At 46.1% G+C, this 16855-nt stretch overlaps 1 protein-coding gene across 1 annotated transcript; it reads right to left on the bottom strand.

Moving 5' to 3' along the window:
• Positions 1-9109: 9109 nt before the first annotated feature.
• On the bottom strand, positions 9110-14203 carry LOC123048611 (CDPK-related kinase 3). The gene is made up of 11 exons (XM_044471679.1): positions 13265-14203; positions 11634-11764; positions 11410-11451; positions 11219-11327; positions 11058-11136; positions 10616-10912; positions 10411-10520; positions 9947-10057; positions 9765-9827; positions 9510-9677; positions 9110-9427 (listed from the first exon to the last, which is right to left on the bottom strand). Exons 1-11 carry the CDS (start codon positions 13904-13906, stop codon positions 9287-9289), a joined length of 1893 nt encoding a protein of 630 aa, XP_044327614.1. The 5' UTR covers positions 13907-14203; the 3' UTR covers positions 9110-9286.
• Between the last annotated feature and the right edge of the window lie 2652 nt (positions 14204-16855).

Here is a 16855-nt window from a genome sequence, read left to right as displayed (position 1 = left end):
CGAGAAACATATCCTTAGTCCTTTTCAGGTATTTCAGGATGTTCTTGACCGCTGTCCAGTGATCCACTCCTGGATTACTTTGGTACCTCCCCGCTAAACTAATAGCAAGGCACACATCAGGTCTGGTACACAGCATTGCATACATGATAGAGCCTATGGCTAAAGCATAGGGAACATCTTTCATTTTCTCTCTATCTTCTGCAGTGGTCGGGCATTGAGTCTTACTCAATTTCACACCTTGTAACATAGGCAAGAACCCTTTCTTTGCTTGATCCATTTTGAGCTTCTTCAAAACTTTGTCAAGGTATGTGCTTTGTGAAAGTCCAATTAAGCGTCTTGATCTATCTCTATAGATCTTGATGCCCAATATGTAAGAAGCTTCACCGAGGTCCTTCATTGAAAAACTCTTATTCAAGTATCCTTTTATGCTATCCAGAAATTCTATATCATTTCCAATCAATAATATGTCATCCACATATAAGATTAGAAATGCTACAGAGCTCCCACTCACTTTCTTGTAAATACAGACTTCTCCAAAAGTCTGTATAAAACCATATGCTTTGATCACACTATCAAAGCGTTTATTCCAACTCCGAGAGGCTTGCACCAGTCCATAAATGGATCGCTGGAGCTTGCACACTTTGTTAGCACCCTTTGGATCAATAAAACCTTCAGGTTGCATCATATACAACTCTTCTTCCAAAAATCCATTCAGGAATGCAGTCTTCACATCCATTTGCCAAATTTCATAATCATAAAATGTGGCAACTGCTAACATGATTCAGACGGACTTAAGCATCGCTACGGGTGAGAAGGTCTCGTCGTAGTCAACTCCTTGAACTTGTCGAAAACATTTTGCAACAAGTCGAGCTTTGTAGACAGTAATATTACCGTCAGCGTTTGTCTTCTTCTTGAAGATCCATTTATTCTCGATGGCTTGTTGATCATTGGGCAAGTCAACCAAAGTCCACACTTTGTTCTCATACATGGATCCCATCTCAGATTTCATGGCCTTAAGCCATTTTGCAGAATCTGGGCTCATCATCGCTTCCTCATAGTTCGTAGGTTCGTCATGGTCTAGTAACATGACCTCCAGAACAGGATTACCGTACCACTCTGGTGCGGATCTCAGTCTGGTTGACCTACGAGGTTCAGTAGTAACTTGATCTGAAGTTTCATGATCATCATCATTAGCTTCCTCACTAATCTGTGTAGGTGTCACAGGAACCGGTTTCTGTGATGAACTACTTTCCAATAAGGGAGCAGGTACAGTTACCTCATCAAGTTCTACTTTCCCCCCACTCACTTCTTTCGAGAGAAACTCCTTCTCTAGAAAGGATCCAAATTTAGCAACAAAAGTCTTGCCTTCAGATCTGTGATAGAAGGTGTACCCAACAGTTTCCTTTGGGTATCCTATGAAGACACATTTCTTCGATTTGGGTTCGAGCTTATTAGGTTGAAGCTTTTTCACATAAGCATCGCAGCCCCAAACTTTAAGAAACGGAAACTTTGGTTTCTTTCCAAACCACAGTTCATAAGGCATCGTCTCAACGGATTTCAATGGTGCCCTATTTAACGTGAATGCATCCGTCTCTAAAGCATAACCCCAAAATGATAGCGGTAAATCAGTAAGAGACATCATAGATCGCACCATATCTAGTAAAGTACGATTACGACGTTCGGACACACCATTACGCTATGGTGTTCCGGATGGCGTGAGTTGTGAAACCATTCCGCATTGTTTCAAATGTAGACCAAACTCATAACTCAAATATTCTCCTCCACGATCAGATCATAGAAACTTTATTTTCTTGTTACGATGATTTTCCACTTCACTCTGAAATTCTTTGAACTTTTCAAATGTTTCAGACTTATGTTTCATTAAGTAGATATACCCATATCTGCTCAAATCACCCGTGAAGGTGAGAAAATAACAATACCCGCCGCGAGCCTCAATATTCATCGGACCACATACATCAGTATGTATGATCTCCAACAAATCTGTTGCTCGCTCCATTGTTCTAGAGAACGGCGTTTTAGTCATCTTGCCCATGAGGCATGGTTCGCAAGTACCAAGTGATTCATAATCAAGTGATTCCAAAAGTCCATCAGTATGGAGTTTCTTCATGCGCTTTATACCAATATGACCTAAACGACAGTGCCACAAATAAGTTGCACTATCATTATCAACTTTGCACCTTTTGGCTTCAATGTTATGAATATGTGTATCACTACTATCGAGATTTAATATAAAGAGACCACTCTTCAAGGGTGCATGACCATAAAAGATATTACTCATATAAATAGAACAACCATTATTCTCAGATTTAAATGAATAACCATCTCGCATCAAACAAGATCCAGATATAATGTTCATGCTCAACGTTGGCACCAAATAACAATTATTTAGGTATAAAACTAATCCCGAAGGTAGATGTAGAGGTAGCGTGCCGACTGCGATCACATCGACTTTGGAACCATTTCCCACGCGCATTGTCACCTCATCCTTAGCCAATCTTCGCTTAATCCGTAGCCCCTGTTTCGAGTTGCAAATATTAGCAACAGAACCAGTATCAAATACCCAGGTGCTACTGCGAGCATTAGTAAGGTACACATCAATAACATGTATATCACATATACCTTTGTTCACCTTGCCATCCTTCTTATCCGCCAAATACTTGGGGCAGTTCCACTTCCAGTGACCAGTATGCTTGCAGTAGAAGCACTCAGTCTCAGGCTTAGGTCCAGACTTGGGTTTCTTCTCTTGAGCATCAACTTGTTTGTTATTCTTCTTGAAGTTCCCCTTCTTCTTCCCTTTGCCCTTTTTCTTGAAACTAGTGGTCTTGTTGACCATCAACACTTGATGCTCCTTCTTGATTTCTACCTCCGCGGCCTTTAGCATTGCGAAGAGCTCGGGAATTGTCTTATCCATCCCTTGCATATTATAGTTCATCACGAAGCTCTTGTAGCTTGGTGGCAGTGATTGAAGAATTATGTCAATGACACTATCATCCGAAAGATTAACTCCCAGTTGAATCAAGTGATTGTTATACCCAGACATTCTGAGTATATGTTCACTGATAGAACTATTCTCCTCCATTTTGCAGCTATAGAACTTGTTGGACACTTCATATCTCTCAATCCGGGCATTTGCTTGAAATATTAACTTCAACTCTTGGAACATCTCATATGCTCCATGATGTTCAAAACGTCGTTGAAATCTCGGTTCTAAGCCGTAAAGCATGGCACACTGAACTATCGAGTAGTCATCAGCTTTGCTCTGCCAGACATTCATAACATCTGGTGTTGCTCCTGTAGCAGGTTTGGCACCTAGCGGTGCTTCCAAGACGTAATTCTTCTGTGCAGCAATGAGGATAATCCTCAAGTTATGGACCCAGTCCGTGTAATTGCTACCATCATCTTTCAACTTTGCTTTCTCAAGGAGCACATTAAAATTCAATGGAACAACAACACGGGCCATCTATCTACAACAACATAGACATGCAAAATACTATCAGGTACCAAGTTCATGATAAATTAAAGTTCAGTTAATCAAATTATTTAAAGAACTCCCACTTAGATAGACATCCCTCTAATCCTTTAAGTGATCATGTGATCCATATCAACTAAACCATGTCCGATCATCACGTGAGATGGAGTAGTACATATCTACTATATGATTCACGCTCGACCTTTCAGTCTCAGTGTTCCGAGGCCATATCTGTATATGCTAGGCTCATCAAGTTTAACCTGAGTGTTCCGCGTGTGCAACTGTTTTGCACCCGTTGTATTTGAACGTAGGGCTTATCACACCCGATCATCACGTGGTGTCTCAGCACGAAGAACTTTCGCAACGGTGCATACTCAAGGAGAACACTTATACCTTGAAATTTAGTGAGATGTCATCTTATAATGCTACCGTCGATCTAAGAAAAATAAGATGCATAAAAGATAAACATCACATGCAATCAATATAAGTGATATGATATGGCCATCATCATCTTGTGCTTGTGATCTCCATCTCCGAAGCACCGTCATGATCACCATCGTCACCGGCGCAACACCTTCATCTCCATCGTAGCATCGTTGTCGTCTCGCCAACTATTGCTTCTACGACTATCGCTACCGCTTAGTGATAAAGTAAAGCAATTACAGGGCGATTGCATTGCATACAATAAAGTGACAACCATATGGCTCCTGCTAGTTGCCGATAACTCGGTTACAAAACATGATCATCTCATACAATAAAATTTAGCATCATGTCTTGACCATATCACATCACAACATGCCCTGCAAAAACAAGTTAGACGTCCTCTACTTTGTTGTTGCAAGTTTTACGTGGCTACTACGGGCTGAGCAAGAACCGTTCTTACCTACGCATCAAAACCACAACGATAGTTTGTCAAGTTAGTGTTGTTTTAACCTTCTCAAGGACCAGGCGTGGCCACACTCGGTTCAACTAAAGTTGGAGAAACTGACATCCGCCGGCCACCTGTGTGCAAAGCACGTTGCTAGAACCAGTCTCGCGTAAGGGTACGCGTAATGTCAGTCCAGGCCGCTTCATCCAACAATACCGTCGAACCAAAGTGTGACATGTTGGTAAGAAGTATGACTTGTATCGCCCACAACTCACTTGTGTTCTACTCGTGCATATAACATCTACACATAAAACCAGGCTCGGATGCCATTGTTGGGGAACGTAGTAATTTAAAAAAAATCCTATGCACACACAAGATCATGGTGATGCATAGCAACGAGAGGGGAGAGTATCGTCCACGTACCCTCGTAGACCGAAAGCGGAAGTGTTAGCACAACACGGTTGATGTAGTCGTACGTCTTCACGATCCGACCAATCCAAGTACCGAACGTACGGCACCTCCGAGTTCAGCACACATTCAGCTCGATGACGTCCCGCGAACTCCGATCTAGCAGAGCTTCACGGGAGAGTTCCGTCAGCACGACGGTGTGATGATGGTGATGATGTTGCTACCAACGCAGGGCTTCGCCTAAGCACCGCTACGATATGATCGAGGTGGAATATGGTGGAGGGGGGCACCGCACACGGCTAAGAGATCAAGAGATCAACGGTTGTGTCTAGAGGTGCCCCCTGCCCCCGTATATAAAGGACCAGGGGGGAGGAGGCGGCCGACCAGGGGAGGGCGCGCCAGGGAGGAGTCCTACTCCCACCGGGAGTAGGACTCCCTTCTTTTCCTAGTTAGAGTAGGAGGGGGAAAGGAAGGGAAGGAGGGAGAGGAAGGAAAGGGGGGCGCCCCCCCCTCCTTGTCCAATTCGGACTAGAGGGGGAGGGGCGCGGCCTGCCCTAGCCGCCCCTCCTCTTCTCCACTAAAGCCCATCTTGGCCCATTAAACTCCCCGTGGGGTTCCGGTAACCCCCTGGTACTCCGGTATATGTCCGAAACTCTCCGAAACCATTCCGGTGTCCGAACATAGTCGTCCAATATATCGATTTTTATGTCTCAGCCATTTTGAGACTCCTCGTCGTGTCCATGATCACATCCAGGACTCCGAACTACCTTCGGTACATCAAAACACAAAAACTCATAATACAATCGTTACCGAAACTTTAAGCGTGCGGACCCTACGGGTTCGAGAACTATGTAGACATGACCGAGACATGTCTCCGGTCAATAACCAATAGCGGAACCTGGATGCTCATATTGGCTCCTACATATTCTATGAAGATCTTTATCGGTCAAACCACATAACAGCATACGTTATTCCCTTTGTCATCGGTATGCTACTTGCCCGAGATTCGATCGTCGGTATCTCAATACCTAGTTCAATCTCGTTACCGGCAAGTCTCTTTACTCGTTCTATAATACATCATTCCGCAACTAACTCATTAGTTACAATGCTTGCAAGGCTTATAGTGATGTGCATTACTGAGTGGGCCCAGAGATACGTCCCCGACAATCGGAGTGACAAATCCTAATCTCGAAATACGCCAACCCAACAAGTACCTTTGGAGACACCTGTATAGCACCTTTATAATCACCCAGTTACGTTGTGACGTTTGGTAGCACACAAAGTGTTCTTCTGGTAAACGGGATTTGTATAATCTCATAGTCATAGGAACATGTATAAGTCATGAAGAAAGCAATATCAGAATACTAAACGATCAAGTGCTAAGCTAACGGAATGGGTCAAGTCAATCACATCATTCTCCTAATGATGTGATCCCGTTAATCAAATGACAACTCATGTCTATGGCTAGGAAACATAACCATCTTTGATCAACGAGCTAGTCAAGTAGAGGCATACTAGTGACACTCTCTTTGTCTATGTATTCACACATGTATCATGTTTCCGGTTAATACAATTCTAGCATGAATAATAAACATTTATCATGATATAAAGAAATAAATAATAACTTTATTATTGTCTCTAGGGCCTATTTCCTTCAACAGTGCCTATCTCCCTCCTTACCTGATCATTGCAATAGGGGATGAACAGAGACCGCATTAGCTGTGTCCACCGGGAAATACTTAATCACCGTTTGGTAACTAGAAGGGGATGAACGGTGGTGGCATATGTGATATGGGGTTGTGGCATGTATGCATGTATTTGTACTTGGCTCCGCCCACTTATACAAACATATAAAGTGGCTTAGGAATCTTAATTTCGAATTATGCTTAGGCATAGGTCATGTTAGATACATATTAGTGGGGAATCCGGACTCCCTGAGAACACTTTAGCCCTATTGATTCCAACTACCATTGTTTCACGTTTCCCTACTCTTTTATTTTATTCTTGTGTTTTATCACCATGTTCACGACAACCTCGCAATATTTCAAACTTCCACTTCTGCTTTCTTTGGAACGCAACTAACTTGCAGGCACAGTACTATAAACCTCTACAAGAGAAAAACCTCATTTCTTGTGCTCCATGTGGGATCAATACTCTTACTTCGAAAAGGCTACAACCAAACCTTGTATACTTGCAAGCCATCAACCTGCTACAACCTTTTTTTCCGGCGAGCTACGATCATGGATGGAGGGAGCTGCAACCGGTGTCCAAAGGAGATGTGACCATCGACGGCGAAGCTACAACTCTTTTTTCTGGTGAGTTTCACTCCTGCAACGCCATCCCACGGTGTGCCTGGATCCAAGACATTCGTGGCGCCCTCGAGCCAGCTGCCACGGTGGAGTATGTTGATATCTGGAGGCGCCTTCGCCATGTCTTGCTGGGCGCGGAGCCCGACTCCATCCGCTAGCGTTGGACCGATAATGGAGGCTACCCCGCCAAGTCATGCTACCTTGCTCTATTCCATGGATCAGTGCGCGCCCCATATTGGCAGCTGACGCGGAAAAACTGGCCTCATGTGGGTGCCAAGACCTTCTTGCTAGTTGCGTCTTCTCCTGCTCAGTCTGGCACGATGTTCTTCACTGGTGCCGTCTCACCACGCAGCCACCCGATGGTACAAGCGAGTTCTTCGAGTGGTGGTCATCCGCCATCAGTGCATCCATGGCTAGGCATCGCAGGGGCATTGGTTCTCTCATTGCGCTCACCGCTTGGATGACCTGGAAGCACCGCAATGCATGCATCTTCGATGGTGTGACACCTTCTCATGCCCACCTGCTGACACCATCCAGGAGGAGGCTTGGACCTGGGCCAGAGCAGGTGCTACAGGACTTAGTATCATCATCCCTGTAACCTAACCACTTGTAATCGGGGTTGAGCAACCCCTCTTCAACTGCTTAAGAGCATCCTTGCGAGCGCCGTCTAGTGCATGCTTGACGAGGCTTGCAACCCTGTGCTTTCTCCCCTCTATCAATGAAATGATACATATCATGCGTATTCGCGAAAAAAGAGATACGACCGATGTTCATGGGGGAGCTGCAAATCGGTGCCTAGGGGAGCTGCGACCATGGATGGCGAAGCTACAACCCTTTCCCTGGCGAGCTGCAACCATGAATAGCAAGAGCTGCAACCGATGTCCATGAGAGCTATGACCGTGCTGCGACGTTGGTCGCGCGTGTGGTGGAGTCGGCTACATGATGTGCTAGAATCTACCGATGAAAATGCTACGACTGTGGAGACTGCGTGTTGGAACCGGCCGTCGGAGTTGCAATCAAAGCAGCAAAATGCTACAATCGGCCACGTTTTATGCTGGGATTCGAGAGAGGGGGGGGGGGGGGGGGGGGTGCGAGCCGCAACATTGTCGCCGCCGATGTTGCAACCAGGGGCGACAAGCATGCTGCGTTTAGCGGCAATGAAGCTGCAACCGGGAGGGGGAGGGGTGATGTTGTGGCGACGATCTTGTGACCACCGGGGCGGCTTCGATAGCTACAACTAGGGGCGATGCTACGAGCAGAAGACGGGGCGTGGCGAGAACAATTGATGGTTCTCGCCGAAGCTCGCCGACCAACTCTTTTTCCGCATGCGCGTATGGTGGGGAGTTGAGAGAAGGTGAGAGGGAGGAAATTTTTCGCTGCGTGAAGCACGTGGTGGAAGGAGAAGACGACAGGGGAGGGCAAACAGGTCTGATATTTTTGAAGCACAGTGATCTTTGCGGAAGTATACGAAAATCTGAAAGCTTTATGGCTCGTAAAATACCAACGGATGGCTCGTCATCACATGTTTTCGCATCCATGCTGAACTCTGATTGCCCGTCGATCTCAGCCACGTCTCTCCGCACCCAAAGATCAACATAACTTAAATTGCTAATCCCAGTGGCTAGACTGTCTCTTTAAAGTGCCTTTTCGTACTTGAAGCCCTTTCTTAATCGTCCTGACCACCATAAAAGTGCCGCCGTACGATTGTCTGGAAAAGGCGAAACATAGCACCCCGTCGATGGGGCCTGCTGCTTCCTATGCAATGTTGGATGGAATAGCATCTGCTAAGAACGTTCCAAACCACGACGTCTTTTAACGCCCTCACCAGATATTTGGCCCTTTCCAACTGCCGCACATTCAGGAGCAGCAGCACCCTGTACTTCTGCTTCTCTGAGAAGCAGGAGGGAGCAGCAAGACAGCAAGCACCTGGATAAACACAAACACTGGGGTGGCAAGTTGAACGGTGCATGATGAGCAAACTGTACAGCGCCCATGTATAAGCCAGATTAAGAATGATGTAACAGCACCCAGATGTAAAAAAACAGGTAAAAACATATCTTTGCTTCTAAAACTCCATTATGAACTCCCACTTTCTGTTTCTTTCTCCTTTTTTCTCTACAAACGCTAAACCGCCAAAAACACAGATAAAACACCAACATCCATCAAACTCCCCATGAATCAAAGAAATCTAAGCAGCTGAGGCGAAACAGGTCAGTGATGGCGCCTCGCGTTGCTGCTCCGCATAGTCAATCCATGCAAAAATTTGGTGAAGCCTATAAAGCTAAGCTTCCCATCGGATGGCCTAATCCAGTCGCGGACGATAGAATACGCCGCAGAAGAAAGATTCATCTCCTGTATGGGGAAAGGAGGCCAATTGGTTAGTGACACGCACAAGATGAAAGATTCATGTCATTCTCAAGGTTCAACTGCATACCTGAGCTAGCTCCTCAATTGTGATAACACGGTTGCCTTCCTGCTCAAAGCACTCAAATGCGGTGCTCGCTATTTCGTCCCACATAGACGAAGCTTCAAGTTGGTAAGGGCTGATTGTCGCCGCACGGAACTCCTCAAAGTCCATTCTCCTATATGCAAGCGGCTCCAACTGAAAATGAATATACATGCAAGTTCAAATAATGAATGCTATACACCATGTGTGCAAATGAAGGTATAATGAGTGCGCATTTCATACCGCACTTAAGATATCAAGAGTTCTAGATTCTTTCATAGCGTCAGTGGAGTTTTGTAGCAGAGCCTGCATAAATTAAAGGTGGAAAAGAAGAGAAATATCAAGTTCAGTATCCTGGATATGGAAATTACTTCAATTAATCCTAGTGCATGCTCTAAGAGACTTGACAACACAAGAGTACTTACCATCCTGAAGTTCTCAATACATATTCGACCATCTTGACTACTTGGTTGTAATAAGTTGTACTGTGCTCTGGCGTAGATAAGCTCATCTTCTGTTATTGCTCTAGACAGAGCCTGTCAAATAAAAGACGGAAATATTATGGCAGTGAATTGCTCAACATGTTTAAGCAAGACAAAAGGAAATAAAATCAGTACATGCAATGAAACCAATTTTCACACCTCCCTACAACAGTCCAATAACATAGCTGGCTATTTATGCAAGATATTAAAGGTGGTATCAATTTAGATGGATGATGTGCACATAATGCTCACGTTTGTAGAATGCAAGATATTAAAGGTGACATTGATTTGGATGTACGATGTGTACATACTACTCACGTGTGTCGAATGCAGTTTGGAAAAATCAGTATCAAAGGAAGTATAGTTCGAAAGTTACATACTTGAAGGAACTAGGTAAAGAGTAAAACCTTTAATGCTGCCCGTTTGAAAGGCGTGGAACGAAGATGCGCCTTAACCAGCTTAAAAACTAATATATCCAGAGGGACTGGGCAGCACTCATCTCGCAACCAGGGGTGAGCTGCAATACACACACAATACATAGGTAAATCGCCAATATCCTATGGAAACTTTAAAAGAAAGCATAAAGTAAGAATCATCATTGGCACAACTTACAGAGTGCCTGCGCAGCAGTCATTCTTTTTCTGTAATCCTTGTTAAGAAGTCTTTTGACAAAGTCTTTGGCTTCAGGAGATATTGATGCCCATGGTGAATCGTCAAAATTAGGATCAGCTCTCAGCACAGAGCGGAAAATTCCTGATTCAGTGCGTGCCCAGAATGGTCTGCTACCACACAGCAAGATATAAGTGATAACACCTACGCTCCACATGTCTGCTTCTGTGCTATATGACCTATGTAGGACTTCTGGAGCAACATAGTATGCACTACCAACAATGTCATTCAGCCTTTCATCTGCAAAAACAAAATGTATTAGGCTTTGGTACACAATAACAAGACATTCAAGTCTTTTATTCATGTCTAGATTGATCTTAAATTCAAAAATCAAAGAACGAAGATAGAACGTGCTATGGGTATAATCCTCATGTGGAGGTACTACCTGGCCTTATAAAATCAGAGAGGCCAAAATCGATGAGCTTCATAGGAGAATGTTCATCTCTAGTACTGAATAGGAAATTCTGTTCAAAATCAAGCATGGAGTCATAAAAAATAAATGGTTGTATTATCAGCACAGAAGAGATCAACAAAGACTCCACATACCTCTGGCTTAAGATCACGATGAACAACACCCTGAAGATGGCAGAAAGCAACTACACTTAATATCTGTTTGATGATAACTTTAGCATCATCCTCAGTGTACCTCCCACCTCTGGAAAAATAGGAAATTAGTAATAGTAAGAGCTATGTTTGTTTTTGGTACTAAGAAATGTTTCTCAAGGAAAATGTTATACCTGGACAAAATTCTGTCCAACAACTCCCCACCTTCACACAACCTAACCAATACCAGGTGCACAAAACATCAATAATCATGTAATTTTGCATAGAACTCAAGAAATAAGACAATCCATTTAGCAGATAGAAAGTCCTTTATCTACAATGAGATGTTGCAGGTTCTGATAACAACATTGTACGGATGCAAAGTCAACAATATGTGAGGGGAAGAAAGCAAACATACTCCATGATGATGTAGACGTTAAGGGCATCCTCACATGCATCATAAAACTTCACAAGATTTGAATGCCCAGATAAAGCCTTCAGAATTTTCACCTCTCTACGCACATCCTCAATAGATATTGCTGTCGTCATCTGCTAGAGAAGAACAAAAGGTTGAGATTACTTTGTAAAGAATAAAATGCGAAACTGGTAGTCAAACAGCCAAAGAAAGTTGTCCATAACCTAACGATCTAGACAAGCAAACTTGGCGCTAACTGAGATATCTTCATATTGAACTGTTAAGCTTAATGAAGATTGCCTGGGCATTAATTAGCTTCTAGCAACAAAAGATCAAGCTGTCAAGAGAATGATGACCATACATTATATGATTACAGGGAACATGTTTGTATTAGATGCAAATGAAAGAGCGATATGTGATGACAGGGAGCGCAGTTATATCAGATGCGAATAAAAGAACGACAATATGAAAGTGAGAGATGCATTAAACTTGATAGATACGTCAAGGGTTCAAATAGTTGATGTAAGTTGGCTTCGACAAACGAGGACACTATAGCAAGCCAAAAAAAGTCAGTAATCAATACAAGTAATAACGGTCGGAAAAGAAAACGACATTTACGTGCATGAGAAACATCAATGCCGGCATGCACATGTACGTGTACGTAGAGTTCAGTTAGCTGTATTGCATACTAGTTTTATCAACAGATCCTAGCTAACACCAGGAAAGAAATAATATGAAACTAAACATTGTCTTAATTTTCTTGAACAAAAAATATCGAATACTATTAGTCCCTGCAAGGGCAATACAAGTACTCAACTCATCACAATATCAACATAATCTCAAATTCAGCACCCTAATAATGTAAAAGATATGTATACCTGCTTACATGCTAGATGTCAAGAAAAACATCAAGGACTTGGAAAACTTAAAAAAAATACTGTCTAAATCAATACTATTGCTCCCTGGAAGAGCAATATAAGTAGGAAGGTTGATCACATACAGTTGGGTGCCTCCCATGCCTTACTGTTATCTATTCTTCTAGCTCTGATCATACTAACAAAGTGCCACGATGTGGATTTGATAACTACTGAACTCTTGATAGTAACATGTAGTTATGCACTATATCCACACTACTCCAGCTAAAATTCTGCCAGTATTTGACAAGCTATCAGGGGATCTCATAGAGAAATTGGTCACTTCTAATCCTGTAACCAAACACTGCATAAGCTAATCCCCTGCCTGTTTCTTACAAAAAATAAAAAAGAACAACAAAACAAGAACAGGAGTCAGATGGATAAACAGTGAGATCAAAATAGAAGACAAAAATTCAGTGCAGCATCACTGCAACGGCATTTCCATAATGTACTTCTTACTTTCAAGGAAATGCCAATACCCTGTTCATTATGCAAGGCAGACAAAGAAAACGAATGATTAACTTATGATTGCAATGTCTGTGCTAGTGGCATTGCCGAGTTGCTGAATTCTTGCAAAAGCAACAAACAATTCATTGTAGAACAAGTGAACAACTGAAAGGATCACACGGCATCTTAATACCAAGCAAGATCTAAGTTGGTAGAAACTGAGACAATTATGCATTTAGGAGAGAGGAGTGCGAGATCAAGAACGGGTTCGACCTTGGCTTTGGAGATGACCTTGACAGCTAGGACTTGACCTCTCATGTCCCCCTTGCGGGCACGCGCGAGACAGGTGTGGCCGAAGTGGCCGCGACCCACCTCCTTTCCCAGTTCGTACTTGACCGCGAAGTGGCGGTCGTAGCCGAAGCTCTTGTCGAGCTCCTCCTCTCCTCCGCCGCCGCCGGCCCCTTGTTCGGGGATCGGGGCCTCCTGCGGCGGCTTAGCGGGCGGCGCCTGCGCAGAGGTAGCAGCCGGGGAGCGGTGGCCGAGGCGGCGCGCCAGCGACGCCTTGATGTGCTTGGCCGGAGACGGCGGAGGGAACGGACGGCGGAAGAATCGCCTGGGCGTGGACGCGGAGGTCGCCGGGGACGGCGCGATGCCGTCGGGGAGCGGGCTGGCGGCCCAGGGGCTCCCTGCGGCCGCCGCCGAAGTCCTGGCCGGCGTCACCCCCGCCCTGCTGCGCGGCGTCCCCGCCGGCGACGGCCTGCCGCTCCGCCTCCCTCCCGTGGCCCTCTCGCCGGCGGGCTCCTCCTGGACGGCAGCCGCGGCAGACGCCGAGACGGAGATGGTGGTCGTGCCTCCGCCACCCTCGCCCCCATCCCGGCCGTCCGCGTGTATGTTCTTGGCGTAGCACTGCCCCATGGCTCCCCCGGCGCCGATCACCGGAGGCGCGACGGCGAACACGGAAACGGCAGGAATGCGGCGGGGTTTGGGGCGGGTCGAAGGGGAGCGGGGGGCGGAGGGGTTGGGATTTATAGGACGGGGGCGGGGATGGAGTATGAGAGGAGCGAACCAAAGTATTAATGCGGGGAGAAGAGATGAGACAAGAAATGGTAATGCGCGTGATGAATTGCTGGCTGGCTGAGCAGGGGTGGTAACGTACGCGCCTGCCCTGCTGGCTGGCCGCGGGCGCGGCGGACGGAGGAGGAGACGCGACGCGAGGGGGGGCGGAGAGGAGGACTGACTGAGGAGGCAGTCCAGTCGGGACTGAGCGGATGGTTCCTCTGACAAGCGGGTCCGTAGGCGTGCAAGGGCCCAGACCCGCAAGGCAGCCGTACGTTTTGTTGGTTGCTCCTGTTTCCCTTTTTCTCGTACGTATTTCCAGGGTTTTTTATTTTTTATTTATGGTAATATGTTTCTCATTAATACCGTATAATATAAGGACCATAATAGCTGGCGAACGTTCGCTGGGAGGGGTCAGCATTTACGAGCCTTTTAGCTAGCAAGTTTAGTTGTATAGGATGGAGAATTTTTTCAAAAACACATGGCAATTCCTTGGAAGAAAGAGATTTTGCAACAAAAAGGACAGAAATTGTGTCATCTCCTTCTGGACTTGACAAATTTGGCCTCTGAAACGCTCGTAGGCGCTCACGGGCGCGTCCACGAGCACTAATCGGTCATTGCTCAAATCGTGTCGTCCACATCCGTATATCTCATATCCGGTCTTCTATATCCATACTAAACTATGCAACGTCAATCAAACTACATAGGTTATCAAACGGAAAAAGATCATCAGTGGATCTTCAAAAGACCGCTAAAGTTCACATAATGCACATAAACGACGGCAACTACATCTAAAAACTTGAAATTATAGTGAAGAAAGCAGATCTTCACCACTTCCTCGCCGGCCCTTTTCCCTTCCGGTCCCAGGCGCACCTATAGGAGTCGACGACTAGTGGAGGATCATTTGAGTCGTCATACGAGGCACCGCCGTTGCCGTCATCGTCGGAGAAGGAGGAGAGGACGATGAGCCCTTTGAGGCACCGGACGGCCCGGTCCTACTCCCGCTTGAGCTTCGCTAGCCGAACCGCCTCCGTCGCTTTCTCCTTGGCCTCGCGCTCGGACTACTCGATGACAAGCCGGAGCCCCTTGGCGTTTTTCCAGCGGAGCCGCCGAGCGTCCCTCTCCACCGTCATAAGTGACCGACGGCAGACCCAAGCGAGGAGCTGCTCGTCCTCGGCAGGCTCCACCGGAAACCTGCGGCGGCGGTAGAGAGATTTCTCCAGCGCGTCCCTCTTCCTTGCCCGTTGTCACTCACGGTGGGTGGCGGGCGCCTCCGATTCTGGCATGCGCGCCCTGGGCAGACACAAGCACCCGCCACTGCGCACGTGGGGGAGCAGCAGCCGGCGGGAGCAGGGGACATCATGGGGGAGGCACGGACGGGGCAGGCCTCATGGAGCTACGCATGGGCCGAGAGGAGCCAACGACGGCATCCTCGCGACACCGGCGGGAGGAGAGGCGAGACGACATATCCAAAACTGGCACCCGTGTCCACCTTCAACTACTCGATGGCAATGCGGAGGGTCGGCTCCTCGTCGGCGTCGAGGTCGGAGTCGGAGCGGCTGCCAGATCTCGACATGGTCGCCGGAGTCGTCGGACTGGATCAATTGGAGAAATCGGAGAAGGAGAAGAAGAGACAAAGCGAGAGCGCAATGAGGTAGGGTTTCCGGATTGAGGATATTTGTGGGGACAGAGTGGGGTCAGGGTGGGCCAGGTTGACATGGTGGATGCGTCCGGGCATGCCCGGGTCGCCCCATATCCGCCCTAGATTTGGGTTGGATATGAGGGGCGCCGGACAGCCCGGGCGTTTGAGGCCCGTTTGAGACGCCCGTCTGGGTCGAATTTTCGTGATCGTTCAGTGACCGGGCCGTCCGCCCGGGCGTTTGAAGCAGGTTTGGGGCACCCGACTGTAGGTGCTCTAAACTTGCCACAAAAGAAGGTTCCTTTGTTACCCCCCCCCCACCCCTTCCTTCTCAGCTGACATTTACCTAATAACATTTTCATATAATAAAGATCAAGTTACAAGCCACGTAAACACCAACCTAACAATACTGAAAAGTCAATCGAACTCTAGCCTTTGTATAAAGGACCACCATACCTGCCAAAAATTAGTACACAATAAAAACCAAGAAACCCCTAGGTTTGACGCCAAGGCCTGTCACCTGTCTCCGACACCACCAATACAAACATTAAGAGAAAATATGACCAACCATTTCTTCACTCGAACTCGATGCGGCTCAATTGCTCATATGTAGCTTTTTAGACCGCCAAAGTAGCTTACCAAAGGTAAAGTCATTACCCCTAAAAAAATCTGCTCAGACAGCACCCCGAACATGCCATCGAACTCCAGATCTAGCATCCCCGCTCGACAATGATGTGGGAGAAGGAAACCATACCTCCCGGTTGCCAACCACGAACCCAACAAATGATCCACCATCTTCGAGTTGTCGTTGATGCAGTCACTGTCTACATCCACTCCTGCACTAACTCCCGAGCTTCTGAAAGTGCAACTATCCCTGGGTGGTTTTGGTAATTCCTAACAACATATAGCCCATTGAGCTAATGCTATTTCAAGATAAATATTCCAGGAAAGCTCAATGTTTGGCATGGCACGGATTAGAAATGTGTACCCCTCAAAATGCTAAGGACAAAAGATTGGCTCAAGCTCTAAAGCTCAAGACTCTACATTTTACTTTTACTGATCCAAGATCACATTGAGTCCATAGGAAAAGCCAATACTATTAAAAGGGGATGAGGTGTTGCTTAATGAGTTACTTGCTCAAAATGCTTAGTAATATGCTCCAAAACCCT

This window comes from Triticum aestivum, chromosome 1A (assembly GCF_018294505.1).
Source record: "Triticum aestivum cultivar Chinese Spring chromosome 1A, IWGSC CS RefSeq v2.1, whole genome shotgun sequence".
NCBI classification, from domain to species: domain Eukaryota; kingdom Viridiplantae; phylum Streptophyta; class Magnoliopsida; order Poales; family Poaceae; genus Triticum; species Triticum aestivum.
Note: the sequence above shows the minus strand (reverse complement) of the source record. Positions and strands in the feature narration are given on the sequence as shown.